At 41.4% G+C, this 12,614-nt stretch overlaps 1 protein-coding gene across 2 annotated transcripts; it reads right to left on the reverse strand.

The window, feature by feature from the left end:
- Window positions 1-4,474: 4,474 nt before the first annotated feature.
- irx1 (iroquois homeobox 1) lies at window positions 4,475-9,918 on the reverse strand. Of its 2 annotated transcripts, XR_004416558.1 has the most exons (5): window positions 9,432-9,918; window positions 5,984-6,959; window positions 5,692-5,761; window positions 5,330-5,437; window positions 4,475-5,284 (listed from the first exon to the last, which is right to left on the reverse strand). XR_004416558.1 is itself a non-coding variant. In XM_033048207.1 (4 exons), the coding sequence occupies exons 1-4, from the start codon at window positions 9,657-9,659 to the stop codon at window positions 5,383-5,385; spliced, it is 1,329 nt and encodes a 442-aa protein (XP_032904098.1). In that variant the 5' UTR covers window positions 9,660-9,918; the 3' UTR covers window positions 4,475-5,382. The 2 variants fall into 2 exon arrangements, 1 of the variants encoding a protein (XP_032904098.1); XM_033048207.1 differs by having other exon boundaries at window positions 4,475-5,437.
- Between the last annotated feature and the right edge of the window lie 2,696 nt (window positions 9,919-12,614).

Below are 12,614 nucleotides of genomic sequence, written 5' to 3' on the forward strand. Positions count from 1 at the left end.
GGGGGCTGTACAACGTCCAATGGTGTTGCTATGGAAGCACTAAAATACTTCTATATACTTCGCATTGATCTATTAGGTAGTTCTGAGGATGAGAACGATTATTTTGCATTAGTCGCCAATCGCAATTGCTTCCAATTATCAATCAGATTATTTTTCTGATAAAGAACGCGTCTCTTGGTAGCAATTTCCATGTGTATATCGGCCTGTTTACTCTGTGGGGCAATTGCATCCCACCACACAGCAAGATCTTAGCGCATTATTGTTCACGATTGGTAAAACAAAATAATGTAATGATAATAAAGACTGCGGAGCGAGCTGTGAATGAACCATCAATACGGCCAATCAACTTACCTCACACACGTTTTCAAGCAGCTGCCTTGGACGTATCTGTGCGCTAGAACATTGTGAGAAATACATTGACTGCCTGGTTCCCCAAACTCGTCCGATTCTCTTACCACATTCCAAATGAGAACGGCCGTGGCCACAGTAGCTTCGTAATGCCGGCAAATGATATCCGCATTAAAATAGTGGGATTAAAACTGATTCTGCGGGGGAGGGAAGCGATGGGGCATTCTTAGCAAGTATTATTTTTGTCAAGTTTCACCTTGAATCACTGACTTACAAGTTAACCCATCCACAAATACACGCGGAGACTCTGGACTCTTCGCTCCGTTTTTCCTCTCCAACTCGTTCAGAAATTCATTCGTATCACTTGGGAGACCTTTGATTCTTATATCGGTGATCGCTTTTTATTTTAAGTTTCTTGATCTGACGAATGATTGGAAAGTTTGAATCTTATTTAAAGCAGCGCTAATTAAGGCTGATGTTTAATTTTCCCTATAATCTTTCACGATGACTTCGAAGTCTCCTCGTGTTGTTTGTTTAGAATATGGTAATTTTATTGAGTATTTATGAATATAAAAGCTATTAAAACGTATCATATGTAAAAGACGGACAAGTGGTACGAAACTTCGGAAGTCTCCAGAAGCGTTCGTTTTCATCAGCGAAACAAACAAAAATATAGCTGTGGTTCTTGTTATGAGCAGTCAACTTTGATGAAGACTTCAAACTTATCTCCGGTCAATTTACAGCTGTAACTTATTTTGCACAAATATTTTTTTATTGTATAAATGTGCGCTACAGTTGGTGAGGTGTTTCTTTTTACAAAGTTAAGGATCTATCTATCTATCTATCTATCTATCTATCTATCTATCTATCTATCTATCTATCTATCTATCTATCTATCTATCTATCTATCTATCTATCTATCTATCTATCTATCATCTATCTATCTCTATATCTGTCTGTCTGTCTGTGTATGTGTCTGTCTGTCTGTCTGTCGGTCTATTTCTGTCTATTTCTGTCTGTATATCTATCAATGCATCAGATAAATTGCTGGGTGAGCAGCATTTACAGCAGCCAGTTGCGACTATCTGTCAGTCTTGTATTCTCCCCGCTGTCTGAATGGCTGAAACAGGGTGTGTTGGTAGATAATAGGGGAAGGCCGAGGGAAGCGCGCATGGATGGGTCGGGAGCGAGCCTGTTTTGAACAAGGCAATTATTTGAAAATAGTGATGATTAGTTGTGTTTAAGTTCGATGTGTTTCGTGAATTCGAAGTTTTCAAATCAGCTATAAAGTTAGGAAAATGTGGAGGAAGTGATTATATCCACAAAGTTTACGATTGGATTCGATAAGAGACCGATTTCAAATGGGTCTTTTCTTCGACTGATTTAAAGTAAATCAAACAGAAATCCGCCTTTCAAAAGTGCAAGAAGTATCTATCGACTACAGTGCAAGTGAGATGTATAAAATCCTCCATGGACCCGCTATTTTTATGTGAGCCTGGGTAGAGAGAGTGTTTTGTCTCCTTTCGCATGCCAAAAAATATGTCTATTGTTGGTATTTTAATGACCGTCTTAGACGGGAGACAACAGCAGGAACAAAATAAAACTACCCGTAGGGACCATTCTGTCCCTGTTGAAAATGAACATTCGGATGTTGATGATACCCTCTCTGTTCATTCTTTGTCATTCTGGTAATTTTTTTAAATTGCGGATTTTTTTGGAAATTCTAAAATCTCAGTGACAAAAAAATAATTAAATGTACGGGCGAATGGTTGAACATTGGAGTGAACATTCTAAAACTGCAAATGAAGTGTGCAAAATCCCAACAGTTTAAGTGTAAGAAACCCCCGTTCAAAAGACACGAGAGAATTAAAAGATCCCTAGCGTGGTGGGGCAGAATTGCGGGAGTGCTGTAATATAGCGGTGGGCTATAATGAGACCCCGCAGTGTGCATGCAATCGACTTCTGGATGTCACCTCGAGTGTGCAAAAAAAGTCCCTGCAGAATCCCACTGAGGATGGATGCTCGGTCAATTTGTAATATATGCAATTGTCCTGTGCGTGTTTGTGTACTCTTGCTTGCGAATTTTCCTGTTTACAGACAAGTTTGAGATATGGCTGCAACTCCCAAACCTTGAGCTCAAATTATTAGGGAAGTGTGTAACCCTGTAAAACTGCAAAGTGTGTGAGTGTCTATATTTACAAAGTCGAGTTGGACACAAATTGCCACAGTCACTCAGTTGGTGACGTTTCGGGTCGGAAACTTCCTTCATACGGGAGAGAGGGGTGGGGGTGGGGGTGGGGGGGGGGGAACATATCAGGGACGGCAACGGAAGACCACGGCCTAATTGGCCTATTGTTGGTCGGGGAAGAGGTGATGACGAAGGGTTGCGAACTGTGGAACTAGTAGAACGACCAGGGTGGGGGAAAGGGAGGGGAGAGGAATGCAGTGGTTACTTGAAATTAGAAATCAACGTTCATACCGCTGGGTTGTATGCTGCCCAAACGAAATATGAGATGCTGTTCCTCTAATTTGCGTGTGACCTCGCTCTGACAGTGGAGGAGGTCCGGGACAGAAAGGTTAGTATGGGAATGGGAAGGGGGTTTAAATGTTCGGCAAATGGGAGATCGATCGTGTAGGCCAAGGCGGACTGAGTGTTCAGTGAAAGGATCTGCGCTTGGTCTCGCCGATATTTAGGAGCCCACACAGAGAACAACGGATACATTATACGAGGTTCGAGGAGGTGCAAGTGAACCTCTGCCTTGCCTGAGCGGACGTTCGAGGTCCCTGGATGGAGTCGAGGGAGGAGGTATACGGACAGGTGTTGCATGTCCTGCGGTTGCAGGGGAAAGTTCCTGGGGAGGGGTGGCTTGTGTGGGAAGGGATGACTGAACCAGGGAGTTGCGGAGGGACTACACAATTGAGTGAGCCCCGTTTTTTATCTTCTGTGTAAACTTGCTGAGGTATAGATTGTCCTCTCTGAAGGGCTACTTTCGTGTTAAAAAGAATTGTGGACACTGCGAATCTGAAATAAACAAAGATGACACTGAAAAAGCTCGTTAGATCGGGCAGCGACAATGGAGAATTAAACGGCAGGTTAACCACAAAGTTATATAGGATTGACAATAGCTCACAGGAGTAACTGCAAGACATTTTCTGCCAATCTGTACACACATTGCGAGCCTTTGTGTACGGTTTTTATTTTGGATAGGCATTGTGAGTCTGCCTCACATCAGGCGCATCTATGCGCCGAGTATTTCACAATGTATCCCTTTGGCTGTCGTACGTAACTAGACAGACAGCGCAGCCATTGCCGCCGCTTATGCCGGTGTCCATAGAGGGAGCTGCAGCCTCACATTTCCCATCGCATCCCATTCTCGGCTGCTTCAACGCGGCAGCCTGCGCTCATACCCAACACGCCACGTCAAATTCAGTAACGTCTTCTCCGAAAGAGATGGATTTGCTTCCAGTTTGAAGTGAAACTCTATCTAACTCAGGCAACCCGTGACAACGTGGAGTTGAGACAATCGCACACTGTCCTGGCTCCACAATGAATGCGTGTTAGCTTTAAAGACAATGCGAGGGGCGCTTAATAAAGCACAATACATTTGATAATATACTGTTGGAGAAATGAAGCGAATTAAGGTTTGATAACTGAAATAAGTTATTATTTTATGGTTAGTTTGAAAACGTCTCCAATGACTCAATTCTTCACGAGCTGCCAAGTTTATTTTACCCAGATCTGATATCGCAATTGGCGATCCAAGCATTATCAATTAAACGACATTTTAAATAATAACAATTGTAGTATGCCGGTTCATTATTCTGCTTTCAAGATACAGCGGCAAACTTTTGCAATAACCTCTCTATAATCTATCACAACCTTTCAGATACAATCCCGGTAAACAATATTTTAGGGAAACGCATGGATGGCAAAAAGACTAATCAGATTTAATATGTGTTTCCACAACCTAATCCGAATGACATACAGCGTTGCCTGTGCTTCAGTAGCAATGATAACGTAGCTCAGAAGGAAGAACTGGTTTTGAGCGTGCATGTCGCACCGCAGAAGAGAGCATTATTCCCACTGAAGTAAGATCAGCCAAACAATCGATACATGGAGCCCTGGTGCTTTGTTAATATTTTATTTCACAGTTGCTATTATTTCCGATACGTGATGAGCTTGTCTTTTTAACTCCCCCACCTCCCTGTTTGGACACAGCCTTCCCATATTATTTTTTAATTGCTTTAGCAGCTGTTTGCTTCATAGAGCTCCCCCTTTTCCACCAGGAGCAGCCATCTGTCGAGTTAGTAGCACCTTAAAGGTCACTGATTGGTTTCATAGGGGACCGGGAGAATAAACACTGAGACATTTACTTTGCTGAGTTCTCAGCCTGGTTTGGAACCATTTTCTGCCTCCCAGCCTTTTTTTGTTAGCCATCAGTATGTGTTCAGTAAAATTATCCTGATAACACTAACAAAACAAAACTGCCACTACGGACACCTCATCCTACCTCCCTCACACAAACACACACACACACGCACATGCACACGCACACACGCACACGCACACGCACACGCACACACACACACACACGCACACACACGTGCAGTGACATCCTTCCAAAACACTGAAATGAGACCTTTTTTGAAAAGTAATGTCATTGCCATGTAGTGTCACTGGGAGCTCGTTCTAATATCTTTTAGTTTATTAGACAAAAATATATGATTTTGACAAGTTCTGCTCACACGCATATTTACAATTATAATCACTCTATATACATAAAATATTGGACGTGGGGAAAAATAATTACCAACCCAATAATTATCGCGTCAAGAAAACAAAACAATTAGAATAACACGTGCTGATATGTTACAATGTCAAATAAATCGTTATATATTGGTCAAGATTCTGAAAGGGTTTTTGCATTGCCTGACACTGGCGATACAAAAAGATGAAGTAAATTTGCTTTTTTTTTCTTAAAAAAAATCTTGTCCGTGTTCTTCTTTCTTTGAATTGTTTTCCGGAAAACTTTCTCAGACGGAAGAGATGCCTGCTAAAACTCTCGTCCCTTCCTGCTGAGGCCGTGAGCTGAAAGAACAAAAGCACACAAGCATCTGAATGGCCGGCCGTATAAGATATAGTGTAAACACTTTGTGCTTCCAAACGAGTCACAGTATAAACTTCAGGCTCAGTAAAGAAAGCTTGGTATTGCAAAATGCATAACTGTTCACAAATGCTCCCGTGCCATGTTTTCTTTATAACAATTAAATAATCTCCGTGTTGCGTTTCAAAGCAGTGGCGGGGAATCCGCCGTTTGTGCTGTGTTAGCTCTTAAAACTTACCTTTCGTTTAAGGGTTGATATGATATTTTTAATTGCTGTGATGGAGATTCACCTGGAATACAATCTCTTTCTGGAAAACAAAGATAAAACACATTTCAGATCAGTCATCCGGCAAGAGTTTGGCTTTGAAGTTTAATAAAAAAAAAAGTAGATTAAGAGAGAGAGAAAAACATCAGCAGTACTTCAAATTTAAGGTTCATGACTGCTGAACGCTGCCAGACCTGGTATGAACTGGGCGTTGACTATATAATAAACAAATAACGCTCACTGGAGAGTGATGAGTGTAAAATACCTGTGTGTTTTGGACTGTGTATATCTGTTGATTTTTCATTGCTCATTGCTCCCAGTGCTGCCGTTAGCACAGCCGACTGTTGCTGCTGATGGTGGTGGTGGTGGTGATGATTTGCACCCAGAAAAGACCTGACATTTAGCAAAGAGTTCTGGCCCAGGAAAGCACCGTTTGTCCAATTATGAAACTTGCTGATCTGACATGTGTAGAGTCCGTGGTTTGAGAGGAAAGCCGGGTGCTGAATGGTTGACTGAGTGTGGTTAGTTGGTGAGGATTTCTGGGCACTGTCTGGACTGGTCGCAGTTTCTGCCAACGACCAGATTTTAGGTTTGCTGTGATTTGGGATTAGTAAATTCCCCTGCCCTAATGAAATCCCCCTGGTGCCATTACTATCGGCAACATTTCCATCATCTCTGTCCGTCTCCCTCGCTTTGCTGTCAACAACAGACCCTTGCAAAGTCCGGTTGTGCCCACTCTCCAAATCCACTTTCTCCCTCTCGTCACTGGGGTTAAGTTTTTCCTCCTCCTCTCCATTACTTTGCTCCTCGTCGTTTTCGTCGATTTTGTCGATGTCGATACTCTCTAGGTCAATCTCTTCATCCTCTTCTTTTTTCTCGTTCTCCCCTTCTGTGTCACTGCCGTAAAGTGTACCGTCGTCTTCCTTATTCCGGGCGCCCCAGGTCATTTTATTCTCCTTCTTGAGTCTCCTCCTGGCGTTGGCGAACCAAGTGGAAACCTGGGTCAGGGTCATCTTGGTGATGATGGCCAGCATGATTTTTTCCCCTTTGGTGGGGTAGGGGTTCTTTCTGTGCTCGTTGAGCCAGGCCTTGAGCGTGCTGGTGCTCTCCCGGGTTGCATTCTTGGGTCTGGCTGGATCCCCGTACTGGAACTGTCCATAGGGATAATAAGCAGGAGCCGCATGGGCTGCGAACGTGGCCGGATGCACCCCAGGATTATCCTTTAATTCGTATTGCGATCCCTGCAACACAAGCAGATAAAATAACGGGTGTGGGTGAGGGAGAGAGAGAAAGAGAGAGAAATCAGGACTGAGGTAATGATAACGAGCATTATCATTCATTGTCACTTAACGCAGATATCTCCACCGGAAGAGAACATATACAAATCATACAAAGTTATCAGGGTACCGAGCTATTGTCATTTTTTTCAAACTCGTCTTTATGGGAATGCGTGATAGGCTTTAAAGTAATTTTTAAATGAGTTATTTACGAACAGGAAAGAAATAGGTTTGCCAAAACAGTGTACTTCACCCAAATATGAGTCTTATACCATAGAAGTTAAATTAGAATCTTAAAGCTGGTGCTCACTAACTCCACAAAAAAACTACCGGCCGCGTAAGTCGCATCTATGCAGCTTTAATAAAAGTTCCAAATTATACAAATGTGAATAAATTAGAATAAGTCGTCAGAAAACGTAGGGACTCCATGTAAATCTTATATAATCACTCCAAATTAAGAAACTTTAATCCTAATTTAGATATCAGTGGAGTTTAGAAATGACCCTCAACCATCCCTTCTGCTATGAAACAGTTTATTCACATCGTCGTGCTGAAATATTGGAAAAGTTGAGCTGATCCTCTATAAACCCCTCGATTTTCAATGGAGAAAGTTTCGGCCACGGCGTTAATTCACGTCATTTATCTCATCTCCGTATCTTTGGTAAAGATGTACGGAGAAATAAATGAGAAATAGTACGTTTTTACTTGAAGGTGCTCCAGCGGTTTCTTTTTTGTTTTAAGTTACATAAACACGTTCGAAAATAATATGTTTTTTTTTGCTCAAATGCGCGTTTGGTTATACACCCCAACATCATCTTTTCTTTTTGGAAAGATTTGTAATGCTGGATTAAAATAAATTGGAAATATGACATCATTCAGTTCCCACTGAGATGGCCGCAATGTAAACATTGCAAAAGATTGAGGTCATTTTATGTATCTCTATTATTCTGAAGTGCAGCGCTTTTAAGAAACACACTGCAGACACAACAAGAAACATTCATATTAGGTTTCTTATAAACACCCATTCTTTTTAAACGTGTAAGTCTCGATATTCATTCCTCCTTTTTCTCCTGACTAACACAATGTAGTAAATCGTCCATGGGCCTGTTTAAATTCTGAATTGGATACTCTTGTTTTAAATGGACTTTGATATTTCCATATTATATGTTACAGTCCAAGCCACTCGGTCATAAATAATTACAACTGATCTCAACTGTTTTGGGAAACCAGCGTGAATTTAAATTCGACAGCAGCCAGTGCGCCGTGTTCCAAGAGAAGATTGCACACAGCGTTCAGATTCGCGGCAAGACTACGTGAAATTTTTATAACTATAGAAATAGTGGCCATCGCTAAATATTTTTCGAATAATTGTTAAGGGTTGATCTCAAACTTCCCCTTGCATCTAATTCTGTCTCAAAATGAGATTATTGTATTTCCACCGCAGTGAATCTTTATTCCCAGAGGCGGGAGTCTATTACTCAGGTCACTGAATTTTTGACTGAATATTTTATTTGTTTGAAGAAAGGAAAGAAAGGTTAAAGGAAAGAGGCTATTGTGATCGCGTGTATTATTTGCCCTTACACATCTAAAATCTGACAGCCAAGTTTGCAACGATTGGTAATATATTTTCAAGTTTATACGAAAACAGTAGATTTCCTGAATTCAGAACTTTTAAGCATTCATGATATCAGTTCAATTATTGCAATTATGAGAGATTAAACAAAGCATATGATAATAATTATCTAATATTATGAGCAGCGCAAAGGGAAGAGTGGAATGCATTCACTCAATATATCATATGGATACTAGGATAAAGCAACACTCCATTTCTAATTGCGGATTGCATATATTAACTACAGGCTAAAGCGGACCTCTCACAACTTTGGCCTACTTTGTCCGAGCCGACATTAAAATCACAAAGGCTGTCACCATTTCGGAATGAACCGAACCACGTTTAAGTCGGTGAATACAATGACAAGAGTTTTAAACGTGTCCGTGCGCGGTGTTGATGAAAAAAAATGAACTGAAAATATGGGCGGATAAAAGAGTGTTAAACTTTCCAAAACCGGATTCTAATCTTCTGTACCCACGGGACTTTTATTCAGATTTGGACTGTTGTCGGCAGTAGTGATTAAACTTTTAATGTCTAGTGCCACTAATAAGGGAAAGCGTAATGCTCGCCGTATACTGAAGCTACGTTCGCCGGTGCCACAGATAGACGTCAAAAGTGTCTCCGTGCTTTAGAAGCTTAGTGCTTTCATTAAAACAATAAACAACTGTTTCTGATCATGTACATTTTTTACATATATGTGAATATCCGCCGACAAAGATTTGATTCCGTCTAGTTGAGCAACACGGTTTTTTTTCAAATATTTTTTTTAGCGTTTCGCTCAGAATGGTCGGTTCAAAGTGTTGCAAAAGACTGCTTGCACTTACCATTTGGGAGAACATGGTGAGATCGGTGGTGTAGGGAAGGAAGGCGCTGTAGTTCTGAGCTGTGTAAGGGTTTGCATACATTCCCAACACCGAGGTTACAGCAGCGGCGGGATTAGCCCCAAGCTCGGCTCCTCCTCGGGAAGAAGCCAGCACTCCCTGCCGATCGGCAGCATAAACAGCCTGGCTCGCACTTAGATACTGAGGGTATCCGAGCTGAGGGAAGGCCATCTCCTGAGAAGAGATCTTCGCGAACTCAGAAAATGACACAATGACAAGCAATAAAAACTCGCTTCCGATCGCCTCCAAATCCCGTTTCTTTTTGTCCTGGCCTGCAGAATCTTCCTGTAAGCGATCTGATCGCCAATTCAACTCCAACTGATGTGTCTGCCCATAGGTCCTGGCAGATCCGTAGATATCATTTGAAGTTGATGCTTTGACTGACGGGTTACTTTAGCGGCAAGCCCCTCCTAGTTTAGAACATGTGGTTTCGCACGGTTGGGCCACGTTGTGTTGTGTTGTGTTAAATGTTTTGCATTCGGATCTATTCAGTGAAGCACCCAGTGGTGTATGACAACCTGTCTACATGTTTTTGCAGTTGTCCAACACTGTTTGTTCCCTTCTTAAACCTTCCCGAGTTCCTTTTTCTTGCACAACTTCTCGGGTTATTTCTCCCCACCGCTCTCTCTCTCTCTCTCTCTCTCTCTCTCTCTCTCTCTCTCTCTCTCTCTCTCTCTCTCTCTCCGTCCCCTCCCCTCGATGAAACAAGTGCCAACAACTCGCTCCGAAGCGCAATATGTTATACACATGCCTAAGGTAGCTGTATAAACAAGACCAACAGACAAATCTAGAACTGCACAGATTTCCCAGAATAAAACACCGACAAAAAGTCAAAAAAGAGAATCATCAATTACCCCAAATGACACGAAATTTAAGCATTTAAAATAATGTAAATACAACGACGTCGCATTAATTACTCGGAGAAAAGAGCCAGTGGAATAACAAATACCAGAAAATTAATTATTCATATAGTTTTAAACAGAGCAGACCAGCAGCGGGCCCCGTTTACCAGCAGGAACAGGGCCGAGCCTTTTCTTTTCTCGTCGTGTAATCTGTATTTGGTTTAATGCAACATTTCTCACGATTGTCTTCTGTTATTTGTGTTTCCACACTCAGCAGGGACAACATTGTTGGCATGCATCCATAAACACTGATTACCATTAATATTGTTTCTTGAAGACATTAGACTTTGGCAAAGTGATTTTAGAAAGCACGAATTGCAATACTTTTGCGCAATAGCTTCTTTCCGCGTATTTATCTGTTGTCAGGTGTTTCAGTAACCTCGTTGGGACGTTGGCAAGGGACGTGCATCTTGTTTAAAGGACACTAAACTACACCTGCATTTTGACCAGCTATGTGGCATTTAACTAAATTGCGATTATTAAAGCTAAGTAAACCGCTTCTGCTGGCACTTCTGGCGTACTCCTCGGCGTACTTTGCGCCAAGACATTGCCTAGTTTTGTAGAGTTCACAATAGTTTAATCCTGAAGATCACAGTAACTTGACACAGTTTGGACGTGTTAAATGTTGGATGCCTTCCAGAGGGCCCTGACTCTGCTGCACGACTCCCAGAAAAAAACGGAGTATTGTTCCTGAGGAGGGATTATTCTGCTCACGAATGAAAACAAGCTGCTGTTAAAAAAGAGGAAGCCATGCGTCATTACATACCTAAACCTACGCCCAACTCGCAATGTATTTAAATACGCGATTAATCAAAACCCAATATTGAACTAGAGATTGTTTATGACGTTTATTGAAATGCAATATGTTATTGTTAACATCTTATAGCCCATACCATCGAGTTATACGCAAGAAATGACAAGGAAAGCCCTGGCGTGGGTTAATTGAACGTTTATTTTGCCTCTTGTGACTTTAGGTTGATATTGTAAAGAGGTGTGCAGACTTTCCGGATCTCACTTCGGTCCTGCTCTGAAGTCCGCGTGTAACCCATAGCCTTTGACATCGGTACGAAGTTGATTAGCTGCAACTTACCTGTAAACTATTTGTTGCCCGCCCGCAGGGCAACCTTGCCACTTAGTGCAACAATCAATCACACAACCCACTTTGATATATTACTTAACAAACTTTCAGGACAGCATCACCGCATACTAATCATATTATTATACAATTAAATGCTTTTAGGTTTACTCAAATGGAACAGAAATTATACTCGAGATTATGAGCAAGGCAAAAATGTCAACATTTAACTATTGTTTCATAATCCAGCATTATTTTTTTAATACAGGATTCAATCGTATTAATCCGATATGCCCTCTTTAGTTGAGTAAATCACGGCTGAATTGGGCCGTTTTCAAATAGTGGGATTCAACGTGCCAGCAAACAGTTGTGTAGGAGTAAAGTTTCACGCCCCAAATAACTGCAAATTGAAGCAGTCATAATCTCAAAGCAATGATAATCAAATCTGATATGCTGCTTAACCCGATGCGGCCTGAAGTTACTCCAGCACTTTGTGTCTTTTTTTTCTTCTCTCTATAATCGAATCACTGATGATCAAAACTCGACGCAATTTGTGGTGAATGCTGCAACTAACGTGGTAATTGAAATCGCATGTCCGGCCGAATGTAATATGGATATATGAGACCCGCCGAGTGAAATGAATCTCTTAACAAAAAAAACAAGGAAATGGAATTCGGCAGATAGCATCTGGGGAACTTTACGTGCAATCTCGGGTTAAACAAAAAGTTTTAAGTCATGTCTCTGAAAGAGTAACTATGTTGACAAAAACACGGATAAATGAATATGCCACTTAACAGCCAACTATGTAATCTATAACCACACTGAGAAATCTATAACCCCCACCAAAGTTGTTCATTTTTACATTACACTCTTTAAGATACAAACTGGGGTCGGAAGTCTAGAAGGCACGGATATTTGTTTCTTCCTCAAATTATGATGAAATTATGTAAATTTAGGAATGGGTAGAACAAAAATATGCTTGAAATTTAACCCCAGTGCAAGAAGATCTATCAATCTGCCTGTGTTTGAATTCATTAGCAGAATGGAGGTCGCTGGCAATGTTGAATTGGCTTTGAACTGTGGAGGCTGTTGACAGAAAACGACATCGGCAGGGTCTGGAGTCACATCTAGACCATAACAGGCGAGAAA

This window comes from Amblyraja radiata, chromosome 2 (genome assembly GCF_010909765.2).
Source record: "Amblyraja radiata isolate CabotCenter1 chromosome 2, sAmbRad1.1.pri, whole genome shotgun sequence".
Taxonomy (NCBI): Eukaryota; Metazoa; Chordata; class Chondrichthyes; order Rajiformes; family Rajidae; genus Amblyraja; species Amblyraja radiata.

Bases quoted from the DNA above. Each gene is read 5' to 3' on its own strand.
- irx1 (XM_033048207.1), bottom strand. From the start codon at position 9,659: ATGGCCTTCCCTCAGCTCGGATACCCTCAGTATCTAAGTGCGAGCCAG. The intron at 6,960-9,431 runs GTAAGTGCAAGC...CTTGTGTTGCAG, and splicing joins TCACCATGTTCTCCCAAATG to GGATCGCAATACGAATTAAA. The intron at 5,762-5,983 runs GTATTTTACACT...TTTGTTTTCCAG, and splicing joins ACACAGTCCAAAACACACAG to AAAGAGATTGTATTCCAGGT.